Genomic DNA, 17,067 nt, shown 5'->3' with positions numbered 1-17,067 from the left:
GGAATACTTACATGGGTCGATGAAACCTAAATGACTATCATCGGCGACTGTTTGAGGCATTTCATTGCTTGTGATGCACAAAATGATGTCTTATAAGCAGCTCACCGATGTTCACAGAATTCACAATCACTCGCACAAGCACACAGAATAGGGGAGCTCTCACATTAGCGAAACTGGGGGGAAGCCGCCAGGACCGCGCCTGGCGGCGCGGTCTCCGGGGCTACAGCGACCCCAACACGTACCACTGGTTACAGCGCCCCGTGCCGGTGTTACAGCTAACACCACAGTGATTATGATAGGCCCCTTTTGGATTTTAATAGGCCTAAAAGATCTAGGCCTAACTAGTTAGACCTCTATAGATTCTAGACTTCTACTGTAAGATCACTAAATAATTTATTAAATTAGTGACTGTGTGTGATAGGTCTAGATACCTGACAGCGATACAAATCGCACAAGTTAATTTTAAAGCCAAAACGGGTACCATGTAACGTTAGGTCCTAAAGATATTGTTTCGCCTCTGCTAATGAGTACTACTTCTAATTTCCCCTACTCAGATTCAGGAAACGAGGAAAAGCAGTCCGCTCCTCTCTTAATTCAACAAGCCCAGTATGAAGCAGCCTGGCCATGACTGTCACATGGAACACCGTCAGTGGTGTCTACTGGGGTACAGTGTTAGTGTTGATGGCTGTGTCAGTTGTCGTAATGCCTCCGGCCAGAGGACATCACTGTATCTATGATGATGTGCAGAGGGAGCAACGTGTACACAGGACAACAGTGAACTATCAGCCAGGTGATGAAACAGTACCATAAAGCAAGAAATATTCATTAATGCACAAAGTTTACACAAATTGAAGCTGACATCCTTTTTTGCAGCATGAAATTTTTTAGGAATTGTCACTTGCATCCAAGGGGGGCAATGCATCATAGTGTAGTCAGTAGACCAAAAACTTATGCATGCATTTTAATGTTGCAAATCTTGGTTCTTTTGTTTGAATACCTCAGGATGGCTGATGTGATGCCACATAAAATGTTGGGTTATTTTTAGGGTAACACAGTCAATGCCTGCTTTTATCAAACATTTATACTCACTTCTGTAGATAAAAGAAAAGATTGTATGCCATCAGGGCTCAGGTCCAGAGCACTGGTTAAACAAAATAAAAACTTAATTGCCCACTCCATATATTGTGAAATTGCACTGCAGAAGTAATTGACCATTTGTTACAGGTCTGTCAATTTCAGGATGAGCACTCGACATAACTTTTAGCTGTTTTTCACAACATTAGAGAAGCAACTCACCATTAATGGATTTTTGATTTTTGCAGATGAAGTGACAAGAGCAAGGCGAAGCACGGTGGACCCTTACCAACCAATCAGAATCACAACTATAGTGCAGGATGAGGAGCAAATTATGGACAGCGTTCAGGTGGAGAGGCTGGAAACAATCATGGGAAGTGCAGTGTCTGTCATAAGAAAACTCCTTGCAGGTATTAACCCCTCCCCTGATTTTTATGATATATAATACAGTGCACTCCCATTATAATGAAGTCATTGGTACTGGCAGTTTTCTTTCATTATACTGAAATTCTGTTGTAATTGAACAGTAAAATATGGAAAGATATGTAGATGATAATTGTTAAACTTAAATTTTTTACCATGTTTCAGTATTGAGAATTTTGTTAAATAAATATAACCATGTTCTTTATAACAGGAGTGCATTGTGTAGAGATTCATTCTTTGTGTGTGAGTGGGTATGTGAATGGATGTTTGTACACTGTAGAGTAAGAAGAATCAGGCATGCTTTGGATTTCATTGAATGTACTAGTAGCATTAATTTACGAACACTGACAAAGTAAACAAAGACCAACATGCTTTCTACTACCAGGGATATAATGATAATAATAATAATAATAATTGTTTCGGATATAAACTCCAAATTTTATTGTCCAAGAATGGAAATTCATTTTGCCCAATTGATCGTGGGCCCGGCAGCCACTGAGCAGCGCCAGATCGACGTTGCTCTAACCTTTTCAACTGTTGAACGGCAAACAAGTTAGCAGCAACTCCCATCTTTTAACGTCTTTTGGTATGACGCGGCCGGGGTTTGAACCCACGACCTCCCGATTGTGAGGGTAGCCGCTCTACTCACTGAGCCAACACAACACATTATATTTGCATATAAAGTGATTATGCAGTTTGTATTAACTTTTCTGTTGAATTGGCAGTGAAAAAAAAACCACAAGCATGAACATGATTTATATGATATCAGGAGCGTTAATCATGAACACAGATTTAGTTCTGATGCTAAATAATGTGTATCGTATACTCCTCAGTTCTTTGAAATCTTCTTGAAAGTAAGGGAATGTTAGCAGAGAAATAAAATCATTGCTTTTCTGACATTGAATGCCACTCTATTTCAGTCTCTGTGCATCAATGAGGGGAGTATCCTTGTCTGAACAAGTGAAAACAAAAACAAACATGAGATGTGTTTGCCTTGATTACCGGTACTAGTAACTTTGTATTGTATTTTGCAAATTTTTTACCACCTTACAAAATACAAGTATATCATGATGGTGTTGTGTGCCATCTGATGAGAAAAAATAAATGTGCATAATACCTAGGTCATCGATGAAAACAGGAGTAAAGGAGAAAATGCTTTTCTCTGTACAACAGTATTGGAAAAAAATTGGACATTATGAAACAATTTTACATGGTATTTGAAATGTGCAGTAGATGGTAATAGTGCATTGCATTATCTGATTCATATTTCAGTTTATCCAGTTTCAGACGCCTTAATTTTGGAAAGATCCAATACAGCTTGCCGCAGTGTCCATAGTACTGGCCCCAATGCAGGAAAGTAAGTATGAATGAAAACACAGTTTCACATTAATACAATATTGTAAGCATGGGTGTGGGTACTTGTATAAAAATACTTTTATTAGTCTTTATTCACCTTCCTTTTGAATCTAGCACGCTAACCAGTAACAACTCTGTGTCATTTGTGACAGCCAATATCCCAGCTATTTGATAACTTTAAGTTCTTTCAAGTCCTAGGTGAAATGCTGGTTTCCATACAGTGTTGTGTGAGTGCAAAACCCATTTTAGTTCTCAACCTTTCATTTGCCCATGTACATCGACCTTTTAATTAAGCTCTTCGTTGGCAAGCAGATAATTTCTCAAAGAGAAAAAGAAAAAAACTTTGCTGGAATGAGAGTTCAACAGTCCCTATTGCAGGCTATTGCAATACAGTAGAGATTTAGCAGATTACCATGTAACTGATTCTCTTTCAAGTCAGTTTGGATAGTTTCATAACATCTATGCCTATTTGTGAACAAAGCAAGGCATGGGATGTGTAGGCTAGTAAATGAGAATATGTATGACTTGTGCATATATTTCATGAAACTGATGTAATATTGTGCTGAGCCAAATTGAATGATAATGAATGCTAAAATGTAAAAATGAATTTACTTCCAACATTTAGGAGCACAGAAAAAAAGCAAACTTTTAGCACACTCAGAAGTGCAAAAATGATGGAAATGCTGTTTGTTTTTTTATGTCACTGCATTTTTTAATATATTAGTCCTTTTATTTGCTCTCCATTATTGTAGATGTGGATCAATTTTACCAACATACCAAGAAGAATGTTTGGACAACTTTGTGGTAAGCATTTTAAATTCTCAAATGTCTCAGATAGAATTATGAAAGCAATGTTTATGCATTACGGTAATTGCAAGTCTTTACCATTTCAGTGAAGGGGAAACCAAGGATTGAAATATAATGTTTACAGATTATATAGAGTACAATGTATTTGGAATGCAAATATATGAATTCAGTACAAGACTTTTGTCTTTTTAAATGTTTTAATGATATGTTAATGCATATTACTTCTGAATTTTGAGTCCACCGTATCCATCATTTTAAAGCCATCAGTTACATGCACACATGCATGTGTAGTACATATTGACTAGTTAGATTATCATGCATGCATGCATGCACAGTTTTGGCAAGGAGGTGCCTGCAGAGGCCAGCAATTTATCACCCTATGTTACATCGATTACATAGAGTGATGTATGGTTACAGAGCATCAACATGACAAAAGATGCAGAAATATTGTCCTCATCTGGAGTTTGTAGGAATTTTGGGGATGAAAATACCATACATGTAGATGTGAGATATGTTCTTGAGTGGTGTATCTGTCGTATATACTGGTAGTTAAAACAAAGTCCTTGCCCAGTGGTACTCTTCAACTGAACATAACTTTTGAATCATTAGCCTTGGTAAAGACCATCAGCTCGACTAAAAACACACACACACACACACACACACACACACACACACAAATATAAAAACAAAATAAAAAGTTAAGGTGTGAAGGGAAATATGTATGAGTTTGGACGGGATGAATAACATTTAGGGATGTTGATATTCTTTGTTTTTCCGTCATTGGTTACAGATCCCAGACGACCATCTTGGTGGCCTGTGGACATGGGATGCAGTCAACCCAGACCCAATCACTCACTTTCCCATTGGAAATGGCCTAGCTAACACAGACACAGTACTGTATGTCAAGGCTGAACACACCAGCAGATGTGACTCAGGGGTGAGAGACAGTGTTGCAGTCTCTGTGACGATTACTGTCTAAAAATGACTTGCATGCCATATGTCTTTGGCTTTTAACTGACACTGCAGATGAAAGGAGTACCAGTGTATACTATTTTAATCTGATTATTGTGTCATCTCTCCTGTGAAATGAGTAGAACTTACCTGATAAATTGAGTATTCTGTGACTATCAAATCTTTCTCAAGAATAGTTTAACTGATTTATGTGACATTCTTTCTCTACAGCTCTTTGAAAAGTGGTCTCAGAAATCTATCAAGTACTCTGTGTTCATATCGAGCAGACCATCACTGATATCAGACTTGCCAAAGTTATGCTATAGATCTATGCCTCTTGAATTGTGATATCACAAATTTATGCAAAAAATTGTTTTCCAAACTACACCTTTTGAGAGTTTTCTGTATCGTGTGTTTCTCTTACCAGGGAGTCTATGCTTACGCCTCATACTGCAAATTGGACCAGTTCAACCGACCCATTGCTGGTGTTATCAACTTTTGCCCCGGTCCTCTCATAAGTGATGAATATGACGAGGACAAGTTTATCCTGGTGAGATTTCGTTTTGATGTATTACGCAGTACTCTCTGTTCTAGATATGTAGCTGACTGCCCAGTGCCTCAATTTGAAATGGTTAATTCTGTCAATAGCAAGAACACACTGAAATTCAGAGTCACATTCAAATAATGGTGAAAATGAAATTCTGCAATTTTATGAGATACGGGTGTAATGTGATGTTATGTATGTGGAGTTACCGTTTCGTCTGAATACCCCGTTTCACAAAAAATTCATATCAACCAATATCTTCTTTCCTCCTCTTCCTTTTGACTTTGCAGCTGGCTTTGCATGAAATCTTCCATGTTCTTGGCTTCTCCAGCAGCCTGTTTGACAAGTTCCAGATTTGCAACATTTGTGGTAAGATTTACAGCCACAAAAGCTGAATTTTGTAAATTACTGCTGTTAAAAATGTGTGGTAATATGTACTAGTGCCATAATCTGAAAAAAATCTAGATAAGTGGGCTCTTTTGCTTAATTAGACCTGAAGATGCCCTGTGCACTCATGGGAATTGAAAGATGATTCAAGGGATGATGTTAATGGACAAATGCTTGAGCCATGTAATTGTTCTGATACTCACATAGGGTGCTCTGATGTCAAGAGCTACCTTTAGAAGAGGGAGGAATGAATATTTTGTGTGCTTGCACAGAGCTCTAAGTGCTAGAGTGTCATGAAAGAAAGCATGAACCAAATGACACAGAAATTCAACAATTTTAGACTCATGGGATACAGTCACAACAGAGTAATCTGGACTAAGACAGATGGTAGCACTGCTTTAACAAAACAATATCACAGCAACATTTCCAAGGTGCGTTACATCTGCTCTTAAACAGGAAAAGACATTGCCGTGGTAGTTCAACAGAAAATGGTTTCATCAAGTATTTATAGAAAATGGAAACTTACGATAAAAGTAGTTCAACTGAGAGGAAAAATTTAATAGATGTATGACCAAATGTAGCCATTAGTTAAAAAAAAAAAAACCCTACTAGTAATGAGAACTTTGTATGACGGAATATTTAACAGTAGCGCAGGATCTTTTTTCACATGAAGCATGATGCAGTCCATTGACATGCTGAGCCCAGCCTTGTCCCAACTTCATTTGATGAAATGTACTGTTATGTACATTTGTGCACATCAACTTCTCTTACAAGTTTGTGAAAAACACACACTGTTATCCAAACTGATGTGTATACAAGGAACATACATAGTCTTGAGCTTGTGATATTCAAGTATGGGCAATTTATGATGTGACATAAAGGCCCATATATTGAATTATGTTTTATATACATACAACTCAATTTTGAACCTCTTTGTATAGGTGCAGTTACTCGATGAGAACAATGTGCTCAAAACCTGTCCTGTTTAAGTGGGGGCAACTGTATTTGTAAATGAAGTGACGGTTGTTTCCTCATGCACAGGATTGGCAGGCATTGTATGTGTCTCTCACTGTTCACTCTCTTTCCATTTATCCCAGCTGATGGTCTCCAGTGTGAACAGAGAGAGGATGTGACCTCAACCTCTAATGAACAGACCAGACTCAAGTCCCCAGCAGTTTTGTATGCAGCTCAGACACATTTTGGGTGCTATGAGGAAGACTGGGGAGCACCTCTGGAGGATTATGTGAGTGTCTGTAGATACAGTCAAGCACAAATGGCTCTGTCTGATTCAAAGGCTATAGTAGTCTGTATACACAGTTCCTTTGATTAGATGTAAGAGAATTTCCTCTATCAAACCTGCCTGTGTAATAAATTCGCTCAGTATCTTAAAAGCTACAGATACGTCTGAAAATGTTTGTGAGTTTGTTTTAGGCAGGAAAGTGAAGAGTAAGGCAGCAGTTTATGCCAGTATTTGAAGTAGTTGTGCTTAGATATTGTAGATTATGATAATTAATATAAATCATAATATCAATTATGTTTCCTTGTATTTGGTTTGTGTTGTGTTTTCCAGGGCGGGTCGTCGTCTCACTGGGAAATGAGGCACATGTTTGGATCTTTGATGGCGCCTACCATTCAGGAGGTAATTATGGCAGTCCGTGACATAGTTGAGCTTGTCTTCTTCCCTCTTTTGTGAAGAAATGAGGACATGTCATAGTGAACAGTTCTGAGGTAAACTTGTATTTATAACAAAGATTCAGTCCAACAGGGACAAACAGATGCTAGTTTATCCGCAGGCCCTTTACCCTCACAGACAATGTGCTAAATAGTTCTGTAGTATATTAGTTAGCAACACTACATCAATATGCATTACTGGGACTAGACAACACTGTCAATCACTAATTTTGCACAGCTGCACCGGCCGATGTGAATTTGATGAAGATCTTTTAAGTTGTGTCAATCTGTTTTCAACATTTTTGCAGCCACACTCAACCTTTATAGACAACATTACCCTGGCCGTCATGGAGGACTCGGGTTGGTACCGGGTCAGCTATGATCACGTGGGGGATTTCCTCTGGGGCAAGAGTGAGGGGTGTGACTTTGGATCAGCCTTGTCCTGTGCCACAAACTTCTCCAACTTCTTCTGTAATGGCAGGTGAGCATGATCTAACCTTATGTGGTAGACAAAAATGATCAGTATCATTATGCATATCAAATGATATGCGTAATTATGTTATTCTCAATATTCTGACTATTAAAAATGCACTTGTAGATTGCAGTGCTAAACAAATAATACTATGTGGGTCAAAGGTGAGCCACCGTAGTTGGAAATGAGCACTGGATACTAAGGGCATACACGCCGAAAAACTTAAAAGGTGCAATATGCCAATGGTACTGTACCTTCAAAATTCAAAATTATGGCTGCAGATGAGCTGTAGTGTACATGAACTGTAAAAAGTATTGGCTCATAGTCCTGCATTGTGAAAATAACAGGATGTTGGAATGCCTGTAATAATGTACCTAGCAGTGTACCTGATTATTACTGTGTAATATATGGAATTTGTCACAAACAGGAAAAGACTTTAAGACTGACCAAGAATGTAAGGAGACAAATTTGATGCTGATGCATGTGATGTCATTATAAATCACGTAAGATGTGATTATCATAGACCAGTTTACCAACATGTTTGAATTGATATGGATGTTTCTTCTATTAATCTGCGTCTCAAAACTATTTTTCAATTCTTGGAATCCAGTTTGCAACATTAGTTGTTGATATGGTGGGCACACCTCGGGCAAACTTCCAGGTTGTCTAGAACCATTGTAAGAAATGTTTACATAAAATTTGAATATGTTAGTAAACTTGTATATTGTACTACACAACACATAAAGTATGAATATTCATTAGGTATGATGATTAATATTTCTTATCATATCTTAGTTGTATCATGTTCAAATAATATAAATTTAGATTCTCCAGAACATCATCCAAACATAGGTAGCACACAGAAATTTTCTTGAAGCTGTTCAAGCTATCCTGGAAAATTTGACAATATGAATATGAATGAGCTCATTTGCATAATTTATGCATGAAATAGAAATAGTGTATATCTTTGGAATGCGATTGCGCAAAGATCTGCAACAAATTGCAAGTTTTTCAGAATTGTGATTTTTATACTGTGGATAGCTATTGCTTAGTTTGCAGTACTGAAATTATTATATTTCAACATTTTGATTTTTCTAACCATGTATAAATATTATCATGAATGGCAATGATATAAAAATGAACAGAGAAGCTGGTTTGGGACTCAGAAGACTTGTTATCCAAGCTACAAACAGAGAATGCTATTTCTCCTGCCTCTCGCTTGGGGGAAAGTCCCTGGACCCTGGGTAGAGAGTGCCATGTCTACTGATTTGAGACATCTGCTCAGTCTAGTTCTCCTCATTACACACTGGCTAAGAGGCCATGCTAAGTGGCTGAGCCTGAGGAGACACTGGGTTCTTGTCGAAGCACAGGAATGCAAGTCTCATTGCTTGTCAATGTGAACACAATAGGGCTCACTCTCTGAGTATGTATTTTTGCATCCATTGTATGGTGTATGTCTATCACGGCTGGAGTTGATATCAAATTTATGGTCTCTATGTTCTCTTTGCATATTAAAAATAATTTAGCTGCCCGCAACTTTTGGTGATAGCGCCCTCGCTTGTTCGATCTTGAGAAAAGTTTGATTCTTGAGGGCCTGCTTTTGTGCTCTGTACCAGCCACATGCTAAGATGGATTTTCTTCAAGTTTTTTTTTTTTTTTTTTTACAGAGGCGTATCATTGTCAAATCTGAATTCATATAACTGTTCTGCCTTTTACAGGGTCAAAGGCAGGCACCATCTATATATCTATATATTTTGTGTGTATGTGTGTGGGGGGGGGGGGGGCTCTGTCATGCACAATTTTTGATTGATTTTCTTCAAAACTTGTATTGAGGTGCTTCATGGTGAAACTTAGACCCCTCGTTATTTTTGTTGATGCTGCCCCCAGTGTTCCGCCTTTTCTAGGGGCAAAGGTCATATTTTGGCTGGTGTCTTTTGTGTATGGCCTATGGGCTGCATTTCATGACAGATTTCATTAAATTTTGATTCAAAGTATTTAGAATAAAGCCGCCTGTTACTTTTGGTGGCTTGTATACACTCTGCTGGCCACACGTTTTGACTTTTTGACCATCATGGTTTACCCTTAACCCCTATAGTTAATCAACTCGGGATATACACTTCTGTTGCATGGCATGGGATATTTAAATCAATTTCTAGTTAGCATGAAATTGAAGAAAATTTGTGCAGTGTAATATTATTATATTTATGATAACCTATCAGGTTTGATTTGCAATAGATCTGCTAGAATTCACATTCCTAATTCTCCTCAATACAGAAGAAATTTCAAGAGATTCAAGATTCAAGATTCAATCATTTATTGTCTGATTTAAAAAATACAGAAAATCTTCCTCCACTGGCAAGATAACAGAGCATAACACGACAAGAATAACAAACAGATCACATATAAATGCACATGCACATATAAATACATGATAATCAATTAACAATTCAACACATCATCAAACGGTATATTGTAACTAAATAAACTGAAATACTAATGAAATGGAAAGGTATGTTTGAGACTTTAACAATAGGACATTAAAATATACTATTGATGCATTGAATCTTTCCAACATGCTGACGTCTGACTATGACAAATATATATAAAAAATGCAAAGTCATAAATACAAAATTGTACCAGCCCTATTAATGTTGTTGGGATTGAAACATGCATGTGTGATGTACATAATGTACATTATACAAAGTGTTTCCAGTGGAATGATACCAAATTTGATATGACCATTCCTGTAACAGAGTTGTTCGCATATTGTTATGTTGAAAGTAAGAGGTCCAAGGGCGGTGTCACATTTGAGGCATACAGCGATTATGATGCAGTAGCCCATAGTGAGAGAACTCTCATGTAGATACATGTTATCCATTCTAAATTGATGACTGAACAATCTTAATTGGAGTGTTTCCACTTCATATTGCTGTGTCAGTGTTGAGGCTCACAGAAAAAGATGAACATTGTGATAGACCTCTAGACATAGCCCTAAGCTGAAAGAAGTTTGATGCAAATTACAGACCACAAACTGGGGCAGTGAAACAAAAGAGTGTAGGGTGATGGCATGTTGTGCTGATTACATGAAGTATCAGAACTAATGGATGATTCTCTGAAAAATTATACTCTGGTTATTTTTGTCCAGTGCTGCCGGGTGTGACTATCTGGGTCTGAACAAGGCTACGTGTTCAACCAATGACTACCTGGATAGCTGCAGAGTGTTTTGGCCAGACTCACAGGCTCTGTGCACTGAACTCAATGGTGTTAATAATATCACTGGAGAGATTCCTGGCTCCGACAGTAGATGCTTCAGATCGAATGCTCTGAAAGCGGTGAGGCTGTGCATGCTGACATTCATCTTAAAGGGCCATTTCACATGATTTCACATCATGTAGTACATAAATCGACAGCTTTATGCATACATTCGTCGAATTTATTGTGGTCCTTGAGCAGAGAAACTAATACTCTGAACAATCTTAAACAAAATTAATTACACTGAACAGTGTTGATGACATAGGAGCCTCACATATTTCAGAAATGTAGCAGTGTAATTCCATTACAATACCGCTTGCATAACAAGGTCACCCTGTATAGAATCTATGCACGCCTTTTTCTTTTCTTGTGCTTCCTTGAGCCCCAACTCATGCATTCTTGTGGTGAGGCTGCCATGTCATCATCCTTGTCCATTGCAATTGGTTATAAATTTTGAAAACTTTTGTATTCCTCATCCCAATCACTATAAATTCTGAAATTCTGTACTCTGTATAACTAATTTTTATTTGTTCAAATGTGTAAGTCTGAAAACCATCCGGAGGTCTCTTTCAACAGTAGATGAGTTTATCTGGATGTTTCAAATGATGTTGCATTGTGAGCATGATTTTTAGTACACATTATCTCGAGGGGGGGGGGGGGGGGGTGGGGGTGGGGTGAGCTATGGAGGGCAAAGTAACAATAGTGACTAAATTCCCTTTTGAAAGTGGCTTGACTGTTGTGAGTGTCATGAGAAGAAAATTGATTGTAGATTAACAAATTCATACTTCCACCTTATCTTGCTGAAGGCTGGTTCATTGTTGCAGTTCAGTTTATCTTATTGAGGTTTTGGATGATATTCTTTCAGCCAGACAAGCAAGTAAAATGTTAATGATTTTGCTTGATATATCATTCATTGTAACCTTTTCAACCTGGATGTGTTTTGCATGAATTATCATATCCTAAGATTTTGATCGGACAGGGAAACATTGGGGTCATGCTCTCTGGTCTTGCTAACTTTTTGGGTATTAACTGATGTAATCACCTCACATCAAGTCTGATAGTCCTTATTTACTAGCTAAGAACTGTGAGTTTGACCTTTTCCAACTTCATTGACATAATTGAAACAATGTCTTCTCTAAAAATAGTTTGTTGGTATTTGTAAGCCAAGAGGAAATAGGTAAACTCCTGAACTTTATTCATCTGCATGTTGGCAATGTTTACCATCTTCCATAGGGGACATGTGAGCCTGGAGCAGCAGAGGGAAGGTGCTATGCAACCAGGTGCAGGGGCTTATCAGAACCTGTGCAAATTCAACTCTTCAATGCAGATTGGGTCCCATGTCCAGAAGAAGCTGTGATTCAGGTATTAGTGAATGTCATTGTTAGTCTTTGTTCTTTCTTTAAAAAAAAAATAATGATAATTGTGTGTGCATCATGTAGAGCTCTATAGCAGTAAGTCATTTAGCAGCCTCGTTGTGCTGTCGAATGTCAGATTTTATTATCTGCAGTAAGGTCTGTTCCTTTGTGTTGTGAATATTGCCATGTAGTATGTCATACTAGATACATTGTATAGAATTGAATATTTGTTTGTTTTGCACATATATTTTTTAAAGTATTCTTTGTGTGAATATGTCACTGTCTGTAGCTCCCTATTATATATGTCTCTAACAAAATGCAATCAGAAAAAAAAAAAATCTAATTTTAATTGCATCTAATACTGTAATCCCAGTATCCAAGGAAAAGCTCTGGTATAGAGAGCTGCATTAGTCATCCACCAGCCTACAAACACTGTTTTTCTATAGTGCTTTTTTTCACCAGGTTTTGATACTCACGCACTTTACAGCTGTGATTACTAGTGGGGCACTTCACAACACTGGAAGATGCCATATAGCAAGGCTCAACATTAGATGTGGCACAATGGCCCAGGGCCACCAGATATAAATGTTGGGCCGCCATTTTTCAAGAATAGATATGTTTTGGGGGCACCATTGGGCGACCAAATTTCACTGTCAGGCCACCAAAAGGAAAAGTTAGTGTCAAGCCTTGCATACAGATTAAATGGAACAGACTCGTATTCAAAGAAGGTATCAGTTTCTTCATACCTGTGGTTTTCCTCGAGGTAATACAAAGTACATCTTCCGTACAAAGTTTATTGACTTGACCAAATTTGCCTTGAAGCTGTGCGAAATGTTGAGACTGAATTTAATAGTGTCATGATATATGAACCATGGTTTTGAAGTAGTACCGAAGGCGTGACACCCCATACCAGGCTAATTTTAAGTACTATTTTTTGTGATTTTTTACAATGCAACCACAGTGAATTCAAGCAAGGTAAGTTTGTGTTTGAGAATGTGTGGCACTGGCTGCAGCATTTTGGTTACCATTCACTGACTTTTTATGTCTCTTTGCTATGCACATAGTATGTAATATGTAGTTGAAGTTTTTTTCATCTATTTTGCAATTTGTATGAACATAATTAATGGCAGGGTGTAATTTCAAAACCCTTTTTGTGAGTGCTTATATTGCTTTAATGCTGTTTGAGGTGTGTGAGCTTACCCACATTGGAAATTGGTGATCTGCTTATTTCTATCTGTTCAAGTTGCACTTGTGTACTGCACTCTGGTTAAAAATTGAGAAATTTCTGTGTTTGTTGTGGATTTTGAAATGAAAGGAATTATTGTACCATTGCAATTGTTTTTTTGCACTGTACAATTTCTTTAGATTGCAGATTGGTGTGTTTGTTTATATGTTTGTTTTATGTAGATATGGTGTACTGTCATTGTGATCACTGTAGAATAATTTTGCTATATTCCTCGAGACACATATAAGACAATGTAATGAGGAACACTGAGAGCTTTTTCGTCGAACTCGAGTCAAATTGCATGTAGACTCATGCAGATGCTTTAACTGTTTATCCTTAGCAATTGCTATTTGCCAAAAGCTTATGAGGCCATGTTACATTCACTCAAATTTGAATGCCATTTTTGTATTAGATATTTTTGAATGGCATGCAGAAGATAATATAATGTCACCTGTCCTGTTTAGAGAGGGTCAGTCATCCAGGAGAGGTCAGGGGAGTAATAAGTATTGACAAGGCAGGTTTTCAAATAGTAGTGTTGATGCACCCGAAATTGAATCCTTACACGAGCACATGCACTCACACTCAGATACATAGACACACTGCCATGCCCTTGACAAGGTGATTGCACATTCTCCAAGAGTAGACAAACCTTGGCAAGTAAATTGTTTTTGCACTGGATTCGCTCAGGTCCCAGGGTATGACGGAGTGGTCCACTGTCCTCCAGCTGCCACTGTCTGCACCAACGGTTCCTCCCTGCTCAGTCTCGTTGAGATGCCCTGCCTTACCTGCTCTTCCTCTACTGTTTCCCCATCACCTCAGAGTAAGTCATTTCCATGCTTCTAGGCAACAACAATAATGATAATATTAATAAGGTCTATCCAGGGTAGCCTCTTCAGTGTTGTCACTGCTCTACCAGAGGGCCCTGCCATTGTTATTATCCTAGCATTGCCAGGTTACTTGTTACTTGTTACTTGTTGCAGTAATCCCATTCGCAGCTCCAAGGAAGCTATACCGGGATGCAAATCGTGTCATGTGCCAATGGAGGTACAGTGTACAGTGTACTCATTTATACCCCTGAGTCGAGAGGGATATTGTGGGTAAAACCATCTTGTCCAGGGATGTAAGCAGTGGGCGGGAATCGAACTCGGGTCCTCTGATTGGGAGTCAGGAGTCTTATCCACTATGCCACGCCGCTCCCAATGCTGGACGTGTAATGGCCTTTTATGTTGTATGTTGCTCTCAAAGCTACAAATGGCATGATGGGCCAAAATGTTGATTTTGTCAAAACTTTCAATATGCACAACACCACATTGGGTTCGTTTTGAAGTAGTGTATGCATGCCTAGTGTATGCATTGAATTAAGATTGATACCGAGAAGTGTAACTGACTTCGACCACATGTGAGAGATGTACCATTCTTCAGATTTATGTATTACAAACAGTAACAGCACTCAAAGTAAGCAAAGACAGAAGGCTGACACAAAGATCACAGGGAGTTTCTCTAGCATGATTTTGACCTTTTCTTGGCAGCATCTTCCAAGATGTCCACACCTGCTGAGGTGAGTCTTTCTCTGGAAATCAGTGACCTTGATTACTCTGAGGTGGACGAAGAAACAGAGGTCAATGCCTTCAGCAGCACGGTCAAGAATGACATTGCAGCGGTCACTCAAGTCCAGCTGTAAGTATCCAGCTCAAGTTACCCAGCTTTGAGAGAGTTGCTCTCCGTGTGGTTTAGAGGAGATTCAAGCTGCCTTGACACATGCAGATTTTTTAGCACTCTGTAACAGTAGAATCAGCTTCAGTCTGATATGCTGTCTTGGAAAACAAAAGTTGGTTGAATGTCTGTTTGTGACATGGTGGTATCCAAAGGCATCAAAATGAAGTTCATGAAGTACCTGGTATGTACCTAACTACTTGTGCTTCTGCCCTCCAAACTTTGGATGATTGCTGATCATGATTCTGATCAAGCTGAGCCGGCATTGATTACCCATGATGCATTTTTTAATACCCCCGCCACTACGAAGTTTGAAGGGGGTATATAGGAATCAGTGGACGGTCGGTCGGGCGGTCGGGCGGTCGGGCGGTCGGGCGGTCGGTCGGGCGGTCGGGCGGGCGGTCGGTCCGTTGCAAATCTTGCGTCGCGAAGTACTTCCTCAGTTTTCAACCGATTCCCATAAAACTTGGCACAGATGTGTCCCTTGGGTTGTAGATGTGCAACACATATTTTTTGACAGTACCCAAAAGTACGTTGCCATGGTAACGGCATATTATGGGCAAAAATGGGTACAAATCTTGCGTCGCGAACTCCTCCCACAGTTTTTGATCAATTTTTATGAAATTAGGTACAGATGTTCATCTGAATATGTTAATGTGCAAGACACATATATCCGCAGTGGCAAAAAGTGCGTTGCCATGGTAACGGCATGTTATTGGTAAAATATAGGGCAAAATGCTTCATGGCAAAACTGCTTCATCAGTGTTCTTCCAATTCTCATAGAATTCATATTGAATGTTTGTCTTAGGATATAGGTCAGCATGACACATTTCTTGACAGTGACAAAAAGTATGTTGCCATGGTAACAGCTCACATATTATGAGCCAAAATGATGGAAAATTTTGTGTTGCAAAGTACTTCCTCAGTTTTTGCCCAATTTCCATGAAACTTGGTACAGATGTGTGCCTTTGGTTGTAGATGTGCAAGACGCATTTTTTGACAGTACCCGAAAGTACGTTGCCATGGTAACGGCATATTAATGGCAGAAGATCAAGGAAAGATCTTGCGGATTTAACTACTTCCTCAGTTTTTTGACCAAAGCTTATGAAATGTGGCACACACCTTGATCTTGGTGGGAAGATGTGGAAGACATATTTTTCGGACGTGTCGGAAGCTGCGTTGCCATGGTAACGGCATATAAATGGCAGAAGATCAAGGAAAGATCTTGCGGATTGAACTACTTCCTCTGTATTCGACTGAAGCTCATGAAATGTGGCACACACATTGGTCTTGGTGGGAAGATGTGCAAGACATATTTTTCGGACGTGTCGGAAGCTGCGTTGCCATGGTAACGGCATATTAATGGCGGAAGATCAAGGAAAGATCTTGTGGATTGAACTACTTCCTCAGTTTTTGACAAAAGCTTATGAAATGTGGCACACACAATAGTCTTGGTGGGAAGATGTGCAAGACATATTTTTCGGACGTGTCGGAAGCTGCGTTGCCATGGTAACGGCATTTAAATGGCAGAAGATCAAGGAAAGATCATTCCTTGGGTAAGACTGCCGTCACGGGGCGGGGGTATTAATCACCTTAAGTGATATTTCTAGTTTGAAACTGCTACAACTCTGTCTTGTCCTTTCCATTTCCCAGGGATCGTATCGAAATCTTGCAAGTGGTGAAAGGAAGTGTGATCGTGACAGTATGTATCATGGAGCGAGTTTCAGACTCTGAAGGTAAGGAGCTTCAGTCCTCTCAACAGAAATACAGTTTATGCTCTTGAAAAGAAATTGAGTGGCTCTCTCCCCTCCCTCTCTCCCCTCCCTCTCTGTATATA

General features: G+C 38.9%; 1 protein-coding gene across 1 annotated transcript; it reads left to right on the top strand.

Annotated features, from left to right (window-relative positions):
• The first annotated feature begins 1,003 nt into the window (after positions 1–1,003).
• Positions 1,004–15,198, top strand: LOC139716412 (ciliated left-right organizer metallopeptidase-like). The gene is made up of 14 exons (XM_071627962.1): positions 1,004–1,034; positions 1,323–1,484; positions 2,770–2,854; positions 3,606–3,657; positions 4,451–4,597; positions 5,039–5,161; positions 5,446–5,521; positions 6,640–6,785; positions 7,113–7,181; positions 7,522–7,694; positions 10,831–11,017; positions 12,171–12,299; positions 14,205–14,337; positions 15,047–15,198. The coding sequence occupies exons 1-14, from the start codon at positions 1,004–1,006 to the stop codon at positions 15,196–15,198; spliced, it is 1,665 nt and encodes a 554-aa protein (XP_071484063.1).
• Positions 15,199–17,067: the final 1,869 nt, after the last annotated feature.

This window comes from Diadema antillarum, unplaced genomic scaffold (genome assembly GCF_040938485.1).
Source record: "Diadema antillarum isolate AM-2024a unplaced genomic scaffold, OU_Dant_1.0 scf00000007, whole genome shotgun sequence".
Taxonomy (NCBI): domain Eukaryota; kingdom Metazoa; phylum Echinodermata; class Echinoidea; order Diadematoida; family Diadematidae; genus Diadema; species Diadema antillarum.
The sequence above is the reverse complement of the archived record's forward strand: the minus strand, read 5'-3'. Positions and strand labels throughout refer to the sequence as shown.